Source organism: Ictidomys tridecemlineatus, chromosome 4, assembly GCF_052094955.1.
Source record: "Ictidomys tridecemlineatus isolate mIctTri1 chromosome 4, mIctTri1.hap1, whole genome shotgun sequence".
NCBI classification, from domain to species: domain Eukaryota; kingdom Metazoa; phylum Chordata; class Mammalia; order Rodentia; family Sciuridae; genus Ictidomys; species Ictidomys tridecemlineatus.
Genome location: NC_135480.1, coordinates 196,561,464 through 196,575,182, shown reverse-complemented (window position 1 = coordinate 196,575,182; position 13,719 = coordinate 196,561,464). Strand labels below are relative to the sequence as shown.

At 45.2% G+C, this 13,719-nt stretch overlaps 1 protein-coding gene across 6 annotated transcripts in view; it reads left to right on the top strand.

Annotated features, from left to right (window-relative positions):
- The first annotated feature begins 293 nt into the window (after positions 1-293).
- Cdk5rap2 (CDK5 regulatory subunit associated protein 2) overlaps positions 294-13,719 on the top strand; it is a 180,148-nt gene continuing 166,722 nt past the window's right edge. For 5 of the 6 annotated variants that reach the window (XM_078048082.1, XM_021723477.3, XM_078048081.1 and 2 more), the window contains exons 1-3: positions 294-532; positions 10,607-10,674; positions 13,525-13,592. In XM_078048082.1, the coding sequence (XP_077904208.1) occupies positions 474-532; positions 10,607-10,674; positions 13,525-13,592 (195 nt within the window). In that variant the 5' untranslated portion in view covers positions 294-473. The remainder of the gene's footprint in view (positions 533-10,606; positions 10,675-13,524; positions 13,593-13,719) is intronic. The other variant, XM_021723474.3, reaches the window with a different exon arrangement.

Genomic DNA, 13,719 nt, shown 5'->3' with positions numbered 1-13,719 from the left:
AGAAAAGCAAACATTGGTTAAGAAACTCTGAGCTGCGGTGAGCTATATTCTCAGCTCCCGCTTAAATTAACGGATCAGGACCAGCGTTCACCCTCAACAAAGATGGCGCCGGTCCTGGCCTCAGCCTGGGTGCCCTAAAAAAACATGGCATCCAGCTTCTCCTTCCTTAGTTTTGGACGGCCCAAGCGAAAAAGCTCTGCCCTTAGTTAAGATGGCGCCTGCCCACCTGTCCCTGCCCGGCCTCTGGCCTTGGCAGATTGGCTTCACTGCGCGCGCCTCGTTGACCCCGCCTCATTTCCGTAGGAAGAAGCGACCGGAAAGATGGCGGCGGCTGCGGTTTGAATTCCAGCGGCTCCGCCGGAGTCCCAACAAGAGCTGGGTTAGAGGGGGCGGGGACCTGGGAGCCAGGCGGATCGCGACAAGCCAGCGGAACCAGTGGCGCCTTCGCCACAGATATCAATGCCTCTGTGTCCATGATGGACTCCGTGTTGGAAGAGGACGTCACCCTCCCCGGGACGCTCAGCGGCTGCAGGTGCGGCCGCAACATTGGAGGCCGGGGTCCCCACTGATGGGGGTTCTCCCTAACCGGATTTGGAGTTTGCTATTGAGGGTGTTTGAGAGTGGCCAGGGGCAGTGCACTGGGTGGGCTCCTTCGGGAAGGGTCTCTGAAGAGCCCACCTGCTGATACTGTGGGCTCTGGGTCCCCACCTACACTGCACTAGGCTGATACTTGGGGACATACTTTTGAAGAGGTTGTGGAGGACAAACAGGTAAAGGGTTTTATAAAAGAGTCGGGTGAGAGAGAACCGTTTGGAGTCTGCCATCTGTGGGGGGCTGGATGGAGGACAGGGAGGGGCCTCGAGGGCACTGGTGATTCATTATGAGGCAAGTAGTCATTATGTCTGTCTAGACTTTGTTTATGGGGGACACACAGTGGCTATGCAGACAGAGGTAATGGAGTGTAATGGTTAAGAACCTTGGATGGAGATGGACAGAACTGGAATCCAATCCAGTCCTGTAAACTGACCAGCTGTATGATGGTGGTAAAGTGATTTGACCAGCTTTCCCATCAGTATAATGGGCTAGTGGTGATACCCTCACATTATCATTGGTGTGAGGACTAAAAGAAGTGATACTTGCCTGGAAATTTGCTTGACAAGTGTAGGGCCTGGTACCAGTGCTGAAAAAAGTATACTGTGTTGCCTTATTATTACTACAATAGGTTGAGTAGCCCTTATCTGAAATACTTGGGATCAGAAATGCTAGGAATTTTGTATTTTGTAGTTTTTTTTTTTGGATTTCTGGAATATTTGAAATACATAATTAGATAACTTGAAGATGGGACCCAAATCTAAACATGAAATTTATTGCCAGGCACAGTGGTGCACACCTGTAATCTCAGCAGCTCCGGAGCTAAGGAGAATGGAAAGTTCATAAGCCAGCCTCAGCAATTTAGGGAGGCCCTGAGCAACTTAGCAAGACCCTGTCTCTAAATAAAATACATAAAAAGGTCTGGGGATGTGGCTCAGTAATTAAGTGCCCCTGAGTTCAATCCATAGTGCAAAAAAAAAAAAAAAAAAAACCAAAAAAAAAAAACCCATGAAATTTATTTATGTTTTACATATACAAAGCCTAAAGGTAATTTTGTACAATATTTTATTTTTTTTCTTTTAGTTGAGATGGACACGATACCTTTGTTTGTTTTTATGTAGTGCTGAGGATTGAACCCATCGCCTCACATGTGCTAGGCAAGCGCTCTACCACTGAGCTACAACCACAGCCCTTGTACAGTATTTTTAATGTGCCTTCAGGTTGACTGGGACCCGTGACCTGAGGTCAGGTGTGGCATTTTCACTTTGTGGACTTTCATATGGGTGCTCAAAAAGTTTTGAATTTCGGAGTACTTTGGATTCTGGATTTTCAAATTGGGGATGTTGAACCTATATTATCAATAGTGGTAGAAATCAGGAATGTTGGCTGAGAGTGACCCCCAATGGTCCTGCTGGAGTCTCTTCTTTCTGTAGTAGACTTGATGGAGGCCTAGACTGCTCCAGGCTGGGTTCCTTTGATTGTTCTGGACTCCTGGTAGTAGAGTGGATAGGAAGAAATGGAGGAGAGCCCTGAGAACCTGTAGTGTTTATCCAGTTCTGTAGGACAGGCTGCTGTTTTTAGTCAACAGAGCCTAATTGAAAGGTGACCATGTTATTTGTTATGCAGACCAGGATGCTTTTAAGAGTCAAGTGGGCACAGTTAATACTTATGCCTGGATAGCAAGATAGACATAAACAATTTCCACCTTGGGCAAACCTGGAAAATGGTTACTATGTTTACTTATTTATTTTATTTATTCTTTTTAGTTATACATGACAGTAGAGTTTATTGGGATACTCTGTTGATTGAGAACCTGCTGGATATTAGGCAGAGAGCAAGTCCCTTTGAAGCTCCTGCTAATTGGATCCTGTGAAAGTCCATCCTGTCTCTGTCTTTCCATTTTACCACACTGGCTCTCACCAGATTGTCCTGACTTCCTTCACTCATCTAATAGTCTTTAATACACTCAAAAGCTTTGTTTTTTACTTGTTCACATAAATCTGATCTTTTCATCTCAGAGAGTTCTTTTCATCTCAGTGTTGGTGGGAAACCTTTGGGCTTTGGGACCCAGACTTAATTGGGTTCAATGCCATTTCTTTCACTGACAATCCTGTGACCCTGGGCAAGCCACTCATCTTGTGAGCTGAGTTTTTGCCATCTGTAAAATGTATTCATTTAAAGCTCAGGGTTGGCATAAGAATTAAAATGAGTCTGAAAGGGTTTAACCCATGTTTAACCTACAGTAGAAACTCCGCAGATCTGCAAACATTCCTTTCCTTCCCCTCCTTGCCTTTGCATGACCCAGGTGCTACCTACATACCTGGTAACTGCCATTACCCTCCATGACTCCCTGCCATTTTCAGGGTGAAGCTCTTTAATAGGGCTTCCGGGGTCCTTCATACTCTGGCGCCATCTGCTTCAGTAGCCTCCTCTCTGCCTAATTTCCCAACTCTGCCTCCTCCCTGAGCCCCTTCCCCATGCCTGGCTGCCATGTCGTTTCTTACTGCCAGACCTGGGCACTTGCTGTACCTGCTATCTGGATTACTCTCCCCACTGCCCTTTGCCCTTTGTCCTATTAACACATCATTTTTCAGGTCTCAATTTAGGTGTCATTGTTGGGAAACCCTTGCTGACATTCGCCATTCTCATCAGGGCCATCTGAAACTTTCCATCCACCCTTACCTGTTATTGACCTATCTTAGCCCTTGTTGATCTCACTGAATTTTGTTGACCAGGACTGAGTGTCAAATAGGAATACAACATAAGTTACATAAAATTTTCTAGTAGCTGCATTAAAAAAAAGTGATGAAAAGTTGTTTTTTTTTTTAAATTTCTTTGTGGTGCTGGGGATGGAAATCAGGGCCTTGTTCATGCTTGGCAAGCCCTCAGACATTGAGCAAATTCCCCAGTCAAAATGGGTGAATTTAATAATTTATTTATTTAGCCTAATATTTCCATATATTATCAACTAATTTGTAGTCAGTACTAATGAGATATTTTCCATTCTTTTTCAATCTTACTAAATCTTTGATATCTGGTATGAATTTTGCACTCACTTATAGCCCTTCTGAACTTAGATGAACCACATTTCAAGTGCTTAATGGATCCTTGTGGCTGGTGGCTCCTGTTTTGGACACTGAAGCCACTGGCTGTTAACTTATTTGTTGCCCAGATCAGATGGGGACCCATATGAGAGCAAGGACTGTATTTTGTTCATCTTTGTAACCCCAGTTCCCATCCTAGTACCTGGCATAATAGGGGCTCATGATTTTTGTAAAATCATTGAATAACAAATATCCTCTTGTTACAAGTGGTACCACTGAGGCTCTGAGAGGTGAATAGTCTGGGAACACACACACACACACACACACACACACACACACACACACACACGTACATGATCAAATTAGGACTACTGTCTAAGCTCGCTGACTCTAGAGCTGTCCTGCTTTCCAACTAGTTCTCTGAACTAATTCAAGGTTGAGAGGATTTGGGGAGGATCTATCTAACAGAGCTCCTGGCACTGAACTGGCCCTTGAAGAGTGGCAAAAATATCCTTAAAATATCCTGAGAGAGGCAGAGTTTCCATTTGGTGGTCACATGCAGGAGGATAATCCCTAGGATAAAGTCATACCTTTTTTACTCTAATATACTTTTTGAAGGGCCCTTATGCTTGGTAATTTCCAATTCCCAGTTTTAAAGTCTAAACTGGAGTCCAGTTTGTCCTTAGACTTTTGTTGAATTAGGTCAGTTTACGTCATTCCTTGTAAATCTGTGGGTACCCCAGACTGCTCTAGCTCTGTGAAACTTAGATCCAGATTCTGGCCACAGGGACCTTGCCCAAGCCAAGGCCCTTTATTAAGTCTTGCCTGTTGGTGTGGGAAGAACCTGGGCTTGCTAGTCAGAAGGACTTGTATAAACCCTCGTGTGACTAGATGCATGGCTTTGTGTAAGCCATTTAACTTTTGTGAGCTTCAGTTTCTCCTTGATGACAATACCTATTTTATCGATGGCTGTGTGGATGACGTGGAAGTGCCTGGCACCTACTGGAGAGAGTGAAATATTAGCTAGCTGGGTTGTGCGGATGCCATAGTGTGCTGTTTTCTGGACAGGATCTTGTGTGCCAGTGCCCTGAGCCCTTCCTCTGTGCAGGCTCCAGTCTGCCTTTGCTTAGCTGTGGGCTTCCTGAGGTCTGAGCCCAGGCCCAGAGACCCATTGGCTTCTCCAGCACATGGCCTCTAAGTGCCTGCTGCCTGGTTAGGAGCAGACCAGACTTCTTTAGCTGTAAGCACAGTTTGTGCTTTGGGCAGAGAAACTGGAAGCTAGAAGGGGGAGGTCAGGAAAGAGGATGGTGGATTGCAATTTCTGGTGAGGGCTTGAGGGTGACAGGAGTGCTACTGCATTCTAGGGTAACCCTGGCTGCGGGTTTGAGGACAGCATAGTTCATCTCACTGAATCTTTAGCTCCTAGACTGTGCCTACACTTGGTGGAGGCCCAACACTTATTTGCTGAACAAACCAAGTTTCTTTCCTTTTTTTTTAGAGATGAAGATCATGAATATAGGCCCCATATTTAGTGGTAAAATGATGCTTTGCAATCACTGTGAGAAAATCCACAATTTGGCATTATCTGTTACTGTAAAAAATATGCCTGTATGTTTCTTTTTTTAAAAAAAAAGATTTATCAAGATCTACTTCATGTACCATAAATTTCACCCATTTAAAGTATACTGTTTAGTGGTTTTTAGTGTATTTGCAGAGTTGTACAACCATTACTGCCATCTGATTTTTTATTTTTTGGTACTAGTGATTGAACCTAAGGATACTCTTCCATTGAGCCACATCCTCAGCCCTTTTTATTTTGAGACAGGGTCTCACTAAGTTCCTTAAGGCCTCTCTAAGTTGCTGAGGCTGGCTTTGAACTTATGATCTTCCTGCCGCAGCTTTCTGAGTCACAGGGATTAGAGGCAAGCACCATCGCTGCCCTCCAGTTGAACCTTTTCATCATTCACAAAAGATAGCAATCCCTCCCTCTTCCTCCGCTGCCCTGTTGCAACCACTGTTTGCTTTTTGTCACTTGATTTCCCTGTTCTGGACGTTTCATATAAATGGTAACTCACAATATATGATCTTTAGGACTTGGGGTGTAGCTCAGTAGTAGAGCACTTGCCTAGCATTCCAGGTCCCCTGGGTTCCATCCCCAGCAAAACACACACACACAAACACACACACAGAGCACACACACACACGGAGTCTTTTGTGAGATTCATCCATGTTGTAGCATGTATCAGTACTTCATTTCTTTTTATGGTCAAATAACTTTCCATTGTACCCAGGTACCACACACTGTTTAGTCATTCATGTTCATGAACATTTGGGTTGCTTATTTTTAAAATCTATTATGAATAGCATTGCTATTATGTACAATTTATTCTTCTCTTTCTCCTTCTCTTGCAGTGTTGGGGATTGAACCCAAGGCCTACTACATTCTAGGCAGGAGCTCTACCACTGAGCTACCCCAGCCCTCTTTATTTTAATTTGAGACAGGGTCTGACAAAGTTTTGGAGGCTGGCCTTGAACTTAGCAATCCTCCTGCCTCAGTGTCTGGAGTAGCTGGGATTATGGGGTTGTGCCCCCATGCCTGGCTTTGTCCACAAGTTTTTGTATGGACATATATTTTCATTTCTCTTGGGCATGTGCCCAGGGGGTTTGCTGAGCTTTCTGGGAACTCTGTATCATTTTCAGGCACTGCGTAACTATTCCAAAGTAGCCTCGCTATTTGTCTCTCCCACAAGCAGGGTTTGAAGGTTCTAGTTTTATTCACATCTTCACCAGCACTTGTTATTTTTTTGTCTTTTTATAACCTCCATTGGAGGTGTGACATGCTATCTCATTGTGAAATTGCTTTATATTTCTGTAATGACTAATCATATTAAGTATTTAAAAAAATTTTTAGTTGTAGATGGACACAATACCTTTATTTTATTTCTTTTTAAAATTTTTATGTGGTGTCAGCGATTGAACCCAGTGCCTCGTGCATGCTAGTCAGGTGCTCTACCACTGAGCCACAACCCTGGCCCCCATATTAAATATTTTTTTCATGTGTTTATTAGCCCTTTGTGTTTTCTTTGGTGAAATGTTTAATCAAATCCTTTGTCCGGTTTTAAAATTATGCCTATGTTTTGACCCAGCAGTTCCACTGCCTGCTATCAATCCTAGAGAAACCCTCATACATGTGCACAGTGAGACCTGTATACATACAGCTTGTTTGTAAAAGAAAAATGGAAACAAACTGAGTTACTATCAGTAGGAGATTGGGTAAATACCCATCTTTTCAAAAGTGCCTTTCAGACTGTTTGTGACCCATTGGTAGCTCATGCAATTCAGTTTAGTTGGTTGCAACCAGACCTTTAAAAAGTGAAACAGAATAGAAAGTAGTTCTGGAATTAAGGACTGATCGTGGTCAGTAAAGTTTGAAAAACAGTGCTGTGGAATGCTTTGTGGGAGTTACGAATATTGAAGCACACGCGTTAGTACTGTCATCAGAACATCTTCAGGACACCTTTTATAGAGGAAAAATGTTGCAGAATAGTATGTATAGTTGGTCCGCATTTGTTTTCTCTTTATGCTAGGAAATAAAACCCCATGTCTAGAGAAGGGCCTGGAGGATCTGATGTGCATCTTCTGACACCAGTGGTTACTGCTGAGGGGAAACTGAGGTGGGCGTGAGGAGTGGTCAGGGAGAACTTTAGGTGTAGCTGGAGTTTTGTATTTATGTTTTTCTCTAATTAAGAATGAATCTCATGGGATGAAAAAGGAATTGTTAAAAGGCAAACAAAGGCGCACTTGTTGGTGTGATGTTTCCGAACGTGATGTCCAGTTCCCTCCATGGCTCTCCTGCACTGTCAGTGAAACGCTGGGTCCTGGATTCTTGTGAAGTGAAAGGACGATTGTTGCTGGCAAATAGAAGCCCAGAGGGGAGGAGAGAGGAGGTGCAGCTGCATGGGGGTGGGGGGGCACTCGCTCACTCAGCAAAGTCCAGAATAGCAGTGTGTGCCCTATGCCAAGTACCACAAGCCCTCTGCCTCCATGCATTGGGTCCCCCACCACACCCCAGGAAGGTGTTGGGGACATCAGGTGATGTAGAGGAACAGAGCATGGGATTTGAAGTTGGGCCAGCTTGGGTTTTGTAGCTTTACTTTTCTGGGCCTTTGTTTTCTCATTTTAAACAAAATGGCAGCATTTTAGGAAAGCTCAGCAGGCTGTGATGAGGACTAGGTGGGAGGCTGCCTGCCCTGTCTTGCCCAGGATACCTGCATGGTGAGGGTGCCCGACAGGGTGGGTTTCTTCTGATTGCTTACCTTTGCACGTGAGGAAACTGGCACTCCACCATGTGTCATGTTACTTAGTGGCTTTGGGCAGCCCAGGCAGGGATGTGGCACCAGGAACTGGGTTTTGGCTCACTAATCCTTTGTGATTTTGAGTAGATAAGTTCCTCTACCTTCTGGACTTCATTTGTCCATCTATGAAAGGATGAACTCATGTCTGAGCCCTCTTTTGATGACCTTGTTTAATTTCCAGGGCTCTCCATGAGGCCCCAGCCTTATCCTAAGGCCAAGAGTGAGGGAGTGATCAGAATGGGAAGGTGTAGTTGGAACTGACTGGAGGGTGCAGATGACAGATAGATAGCGTTTTAAGAGCAGGCAGGTAAAATTTGGCAGCTTCAGTGTTTGCCTGTTGGAAGCTGAGACAACTTTGTCTTTGTCTGCCAGGTAGTTTTCAAGTGTGATTGACCTTGGCTTGAGTTACTCATGGGCTGTTCCAGCCAGTGGGAGTTAATGTAATGGTCCTGGCAGAATGAATCCCGGTCAAAGATCTAGGACCAGACTCCAGGGTAAGCCTGGCCAGTAACCTTGTATGTGACTTGTGCTTTTGCGCCACTCTCTATATAAGGTGGTAGTTGAATTTGATTTTAATTTTTGAAATTCAGTGTAGAAAATGGACTTTGACCTTTTGGTGATGCTTATTGGAAGAAATTAAAAAATTAGAAAAAATTAAAAAGGAAGAAAGTATCTCTCATTTCCCTACAAATGATGATTTTCAGTATTTCAGTGTATTTCTTTTGTCTGGGTATGTATTTATGGCCCACCCATTCTAAAAGAGGATTTGGGGTGACATTTGTGTACATTTATGTATTCAGGATTGAGGATTACTCCAAGTTTTTAATTAATCTTTATAGCAGACATATTTTATTTTCCTGATGTTGGATTTGGGTTTTTATGATAGTTTCAATTTTGGGCTCAGTCCTGAACTTAAAGATTGATTCCAACTCCATAGTCTGGTGATCAGGCAAAATTATCAGAGGGCAGAATGCATTTGGATTTATAAGCAGGAAAGAGCAATCTGCTGAGAAGCTGAGCTGAGCCTCTATCAGCTCTGAGTTTTTCAGATTGGGTCAGGGAAGCATTATTAGGCAATAGACATAAAAGGCCTGGATTCTGGACTTGGTTCTCCACAGCCATGTGACTCTGGCTAGGACACTGACATTGTCTGGGCTTCAGAGCCTTTCTTTGAAAAATGCATGAACCCTCAGGGAATTGGGCAGTTCTAATGATGGTAAATATTTCACGAATTATAAATTGTAAAACATTATGTGTTTCAAGATGACAGTGATGTTTTTCTCCTGCTTATGGAGGGTCCACAATATGCCAAGTACATTGCTGGGCACTTTGTATCTTGTTTTGATTGCCCATTACTTTATGAAGTACTGCTTTTCTCCTGTTACAGCTGAAGGGGGCCAGGCTTGGAGAGGTACCTGCAGAGGCTGTGCTACAACCCAGGGCAGTTTCTGTTGTGTCAAATCATACCTCCAGTTATGGTCTAGTTTTCTGTCAGTATCCTTAAATCCTCACTGAACCTATTCATATAACTCAACCAGTAAAACATCTTGGATGAGTGGATTCTGCTTTTTTGTTTGACATTCTTTTGCTTTGGAGCTGGGGGTCCAACCCAGGGCCTTGTATGATATGCAAACTCTACCACTGAGCTGTACTCCAGCCATCCGACATTCTTAAGGCATCTAAGTTGGTGCCTGATTCCCAGAGTTTTAAATTTTGGTTGAAATGGCATTGTTTCAGCCATCTTTTTCACCGCTGCAACCAAAAGACCTGACCAGAACAGTTTTAGAGGAGGAGAAGTTTATTTGGTCCTTGTGATTTGAGAGATCTCTATATATAGTCAGCTGTTTCCAGGAGAGGCAGAGCATCACGGTGGAAGAGAGTGGTGGAGGAAAGCAGCTCAGGACATGGCCACCCGGTGGGGAGAGAGAGGGGTGGGGGGAAGGAGGGAATGCACTCACCTCACCATGGACAAAATATAAACCCCAGAGGCCTGCCCTCAATGACCTACCTTCTCCAGCTACATCCTACCTGCTTACAGTTACCACCCAAATAACCCGTATCAGGGGGTTAATGCACTGATTAGGTTAAGGATCTCATCATTTCAACTTTGAACTTTCTTGAATTGTCTCATACATGAGCTTTTTGGGGACACCTAATATCTAGACCATTGCAGGCATATTTATGATAATAATAATGATAACAAAACAATAGATGTAATTTATTTAGGACCTACTATGTGCTGTGTTTATGTACCTAAATTGACTAATTTTCACAGGTAGACTGTAGCATTCTACTCATAAAATTTATGTAATTACTGTCTACTTGGCACAGTGCCTCTGCATCCAGCACACATTTGGCACATGGAACATTAGATGTGTGAAGGAATGCATGAATGACCCATCTAGCAGGGGTCGGTCACACAGCTCCTGATGTTAGAGCTGGAACTGCGTTCTGAGGCGGGACTCGGCCCCAGTGCCTGAGCTTCATGCCTCCCAGGTAGCTGGGCTGTGTGTCCCTCTCAGCTGTGGCCTGGTGATGTCGTTCATATCTCGGCAGTCTGAACAGTCTCTGTTGTGCGAACCTGGCTCCTCTTTTACCCTGTGTGTTCTTTCCTAGTGACCTTGCTCCTCCTTGCCCAGATGACCTGGATGGCATCAATACCTGTGTTGGATTGGAAAATGGAGGTAAGCACACAAAGCAGTCACTTTTTGACTGAGAACAAGGGAAGCAGACATGGACCAAGTGCCCTGAGGCCCGGGGCTGAACTTCCATCCCTCTGGGTCCTAGAGCCCACCAGGCTTGGTACACAGCCAGTGCTCAGCATTTTACAGTACAGATGTGTTGATCTGCCCTCCACCTCCCTTCATAGACGCTGGGCAAACTCAGGAGTGCATGTCCGAGGCAGTACTTCATGGGTGCAGTTGCCTGCTGTCACACCTGTAGGGATTCAGCTAGGGCTTGCCGAACTGAACAGCTGCATGGAAACTGGACATAGAGCTGGTGGCTAGACCTCACACGCGGTGTCTGTTGTTCTCTAGGCCGAGTGGCTGGAGGCCTGAAGAGTTGCCGTCTGGACTTGTGCGTGCCAAGGCCTTGCAGGCAGCTGCTGGGTTCTGTCGGCCGGCTTCGGCCAATGCTGCTCAGCCCGTCCTTCACATGGCTGCTAGAGCGCACGGGACGTGGCTAAGTCAAGTGGGGTCTTGTGCTGGAGTGGATTATGAGGTGCCTTTGCAATCAGATCTTGCTCAGCATTCTTCAAAATTTCCATTTTTGGCAAGAGTGAAGTCCCTCCTAAGTGGCTGTGTGGTTAGTGCTAGTAATTTGCCTTGTTGAACTATCTTAGAGATATCTTGACTTTGATTTTTTTCTTTCTCTCCTCCAGAGTAATGAGATAGATATGTGCAGCAGGAAGTTTTTAGAGCAGCCAGGATAACAGTCACTATGTCATTTCTGGAGAATTCTGAAACAGATAGGCCATCCTCGGGTTTTCCTTTGGAACCTATTAACTTAAAAATCCCATAAACCTGCTCTTCTTGTCTAGAGGTAGTTAAAAGCAAAAAATTATTATATCCATTCCTTAATTCAGCCAGTGGCCAGCCCCTGCTGTCAAGCCCCAAGCTGTACTTTGTCTGTACATTGGCTTCATGCCAGACTCCGGGGGTGAAGTGCTTGGGATTCAAGCTTGAATGTCATTACCCTCGAGCCCAGGACACTGACAAACAAAAAGTTATGGTAGACATTGAATGATTGGTGTGAAGAGAGATTTATGGGGTCAGAGTCAGGTGAGAGTTTCTGCAGAACCTGACCTAGGAGCTGAGACTTGGAGGGGGTTAGGGAAGGAGAAGGGGAGAAGGGTCAGCTGTCTTTGACACAGGAGATGGAGCATGGCCCATTTGAGGAACAGGAAAACAAACCTGTGTGCCACCAGTTGACCTGGCCCACCCCTCAGCCTCTGTGCCCACCCCTGGGCCTTTGTATGGGCATCTGTCCTTCTTATCTGCCTGCTGTCTCTCTAGGGCTCAGTTCAAAGCTAGTCCCCTTCTGTGGCTCTCCTGTGGCCTGTGTAGTTGTGCTTTCACTTCATTTCATTTATTCCTGTTGGCTACTTTTAAAATGTCCCAAATGAAACCAGTCCTCACCCACTTACATCACCTCCAGCCTGGATTCTCCCTGAGTTACCCTCACAGTCTCCTAAGCCCCTTGCAGTCTGTTCTCAGCCAGGCAGCCAGAGGGAGCTCGTAGAAACCTGAGTCTGCTCATTTCACTCTCTTGCTCACAATCCCCAGGGGTAGCTCCGTCTGTAGAAGAACCCACAGGGCCATGTGCAGCCTGTCCCTGGAACCTCTCCTGTCTCCTCTTCTACTGTACCCTTTGTGTATTGATCTTAGCGGTTGTCTCATGGCTGGTCCTCAGAACCCAGGGGCGCCCTCCATCTCAGGCATCTCCCTGTACCTGGAGTGTTCCTCTCCAGGCCACTGGCTGCTTCCCTTCAAGTCTGCCAGATGTGGCCTTTATCGGTGAGGCCTTCCTCAGATGCAGTGCCCACCCCGCCCCTGGCATTTCCCACCCTCACTCACTTTGTCTCCATGCTTTATTACCTTTTAACATATCAGGCAATTGCCTGATTATTTTGTTTGTTTCCTGTTTTCCTCTGAATAGCAGCTCCATTTGTTGCCTGATGTGGCCACATCCCAAACTGTCCAGCAGAAAGTCGGCTCTCAGCACACCTTTGCTGGGAGAGTGAATCAGTTCATTTTCTGCACACACACTTACTCAACACCTGCAAAGCTCCAGGAGCTGGCTCAGCATGCTCACAGTTTGTTGTCCTCTCTATTCTGCCCCCTTGTGGGAACCCTTGGGTGCAGGATTTTGTCTTCATCATTTCCCCCAGCACATAGGATGGTGCTTGGTGCAGAGCAGGTGTTTGCTAAGTGTTTGTTGAATTAAGTTGTGGAAAAACTTGGGTGCTGGAAAAGTCAGTACTCATCTAAAGCTGGGGTTGACTGTTGGCACCCATTAGCTGACTTAGGAAGAACTCTTATTGGAATGCACCACATTGTTATGAGTTGGTTGTGGCTGTTTTTGTGCTATTGCAGGAATCAAGTAGCTGTGACAGATTTTAGGCTTTGTTTGTAGCCTGCAAACTCTAGAATGGTCATTGTCTGGTGTTTTTAGGAGAAATTGGCCAGCCACTGCTATCAAGTTCGTTAGCCATACTTTGTTCCAGAGTCTGACTTGAGAGGTTGAGGAAGCACGTGTCAGTACAATCTGCTGTTCTCTGTGCCTGCTGTATTTTTTGCGTTCATCCTCCGAAATGCATGGTTACACTGGGGATAGTTTAAGTACCTTGTCAGTGTTGAAATAAAATGGTTTAGAGCTTTCCCTAGACTTGAATCAGTAAATCACAATAGGCAGGAAGCGCCAGCATGGCACATGTGGAAGCTATTCTTGTCTTCTCGGGGCTCTAGGCCTTAAAGGGAATGTTGGGCAGTTTGCATGCCATGACGTTTTCTGTCTATTTTGCCTTTTTCTAGAGCTCCCACAAGTGTCAGAAGAAAAGGTGTCTCCCACCAGAGTACGGAACATGAAGGACTTTGAGAATGTAAGTGGAGATGCCAAATCATTATTCCTGACAGATCAAGCCTGCTGCCGCTGTCCAACCAGACCCAGGAGAGAGCTCCTTTCTGGGGACTGTGTATTCTCTGTGCTACTGTTCCATATGCACACAG